Source organism: Eurosta solidaginis, chromosome 4 (genome assembly GCF_040869045.1).
Source record: "Eurosta solidaginis isolate ZX-2024a chromosome 4, ASM4086904v1, whole genome shotgun sequence".
In the NCBI taxonomy this organism is placed as follows: Eukaryota; Metazoa; Arthropoda; class Insecta; order Diptera; family Tephritidae; genus Eurosta; species Eurosta solidaginis.
In genome coordinates this window covers 206792281-206793851 of record NC_090322.1, presented here as the reverse complement: position 1 = coordinate 206793851, position 1571 = coordinate 206792281, and the positions used below count along the sequence as shown (strand labels likewise).

At 36.8% G+C, this 1571-nt stretch overlaps 1 protein-coding gene across 1 annotated transcript; it reads right to left on the bottom strand.

The window, feature by feature from the left end:
- Mpv17 (Mitochondrial inner membrane protein MPV17) lies at positions 1-1093 on the bottom strand. The gene has a single exon (XM_067779999.1). The coding sequence runs from the start codon at positions 977-979 to the stop codon at positions 461-463; it is 519 nt and encodes a 172-aa protein (XP_067636100.1). The 5' UTR covers positions 980-1093; the 3' UTR covers positions 1-460.
- Positions 1094-1571: the final 478 nt, after the last annotated feature.

The window sequence follows — 1571 nt, the reverse complement described above, 5'->3', positions numbered from 1 at the left end:
TACGGTTACGACCTTAAGCCGGAGTCATTGGTGCCGTATGTCGTAACGCTGTACCCGTATCCCTAACGTAATCAGCTGTTTATCGTTACGACGGTAAACCAAAACCCAATTGGTTGGCTACGATACGGTTACGACCTTAGCGGCACCAATAATCGATTGCATTGATTCTCATAAGGTTGGTCGAATCAGCTGTTATAAGGTTACCGATAAAGCACCAATGTCTCCAGCTTTAGCGGCACCAATAATCGATTGCATTGATTCCCATAAGGTTGGTCGAATTAGCTGTTATATGGTTACCGATACGGGTACCGATAAAGCACCAATGTCTGCAGCTTTAACTAGAGTTTAAACTCGCACTGAAAACCAGGCCTTAATATGGTATATTTGTTTTTTCCAATGCTCGCTTTAAATATATTCTGTATTATGAAATCGTCTAAATGCCACACGGATTCGCCATAAACTATTTTTTATCGTCGTTCAGTGCCATGGATAAATAGGTATTCCATATCACAGCGACCACTTGAGCAAAAAAAACTTGATATTGAATTGGAACCAGCGAAAAATTTATCATTTGTGCAGGCGGCCATAGCATATAATTTTTTATTAAAATGTCTAGATAATCCTTTTTTAAACGCTTTTGCACTGTTTTTGTTGAATCTCCATTCATCAAACCAAATATTCCAATCAAACTGGCAACGAATCCTGGCGCAAAAGCAAACTGATCTAAAGCCATTTTCTTTAGTCCCCGCTTGAATGGTGGATCGGCCTTATTTACAATTTTATCCAATGTTCCGTACCATATTTTTAGAGCTGGTCCAACATAAAAAAGACCCACAGAAGCGAACCTTAATGTCCGGCCTACATCAATATTGTTTATTTTACGTTTATCAACCCATGTTTGGCAAATGACATCGCCGGCGCCCATAATACCAGCAACGCGCACACCTTCGTAAAATAAAGATTGCAGTGATGTCGGCATTTCGCAGAAAATTTGGACCAAAACTTTTTGGAATTATTAATGACAAATTTTGCAGCCGGCAAATTCTAATTTTTTTATTGCGTCAAATACATTCCGTATAGAGCTGGATTTCGATTCGATTCTTAATCGATCTTTTTTAGAAATGTAGAATCGATTTTTTTTTTTTAATCATTCGATTCTTTAGGCACCGATGTTTTCAGCACTATATACTTTAGGGACGCTTGAGGAAATACATATCCTATAAAATTTGTTTTTATAAATTTAGTTTTATTATGTTGGTGGCTTCGAGAGAAAGGGGAAAGATGAGGAAATTTCTTCGCACTTCTAGCAAGCAATATATTGAACATGTGTTTATCTATTTTGTGGTATGATATTGTGTTCAGTACGAAATGAAAACTAATTAATACCACATTTTTAGATTCTAATAAGCCAATTGAAAGTGACCCTGAAGGGGAATTCAACTTTATAAGTAATCCAAAGATTCGCAGATCCGCGATTCTCCGAAATACAAATAGTTCGGAAAAAAATAAAAACAAGTAAAAATACAACCAATTTGTTAAATCACTTGAAGCGGTCACATCCAACGTTGATG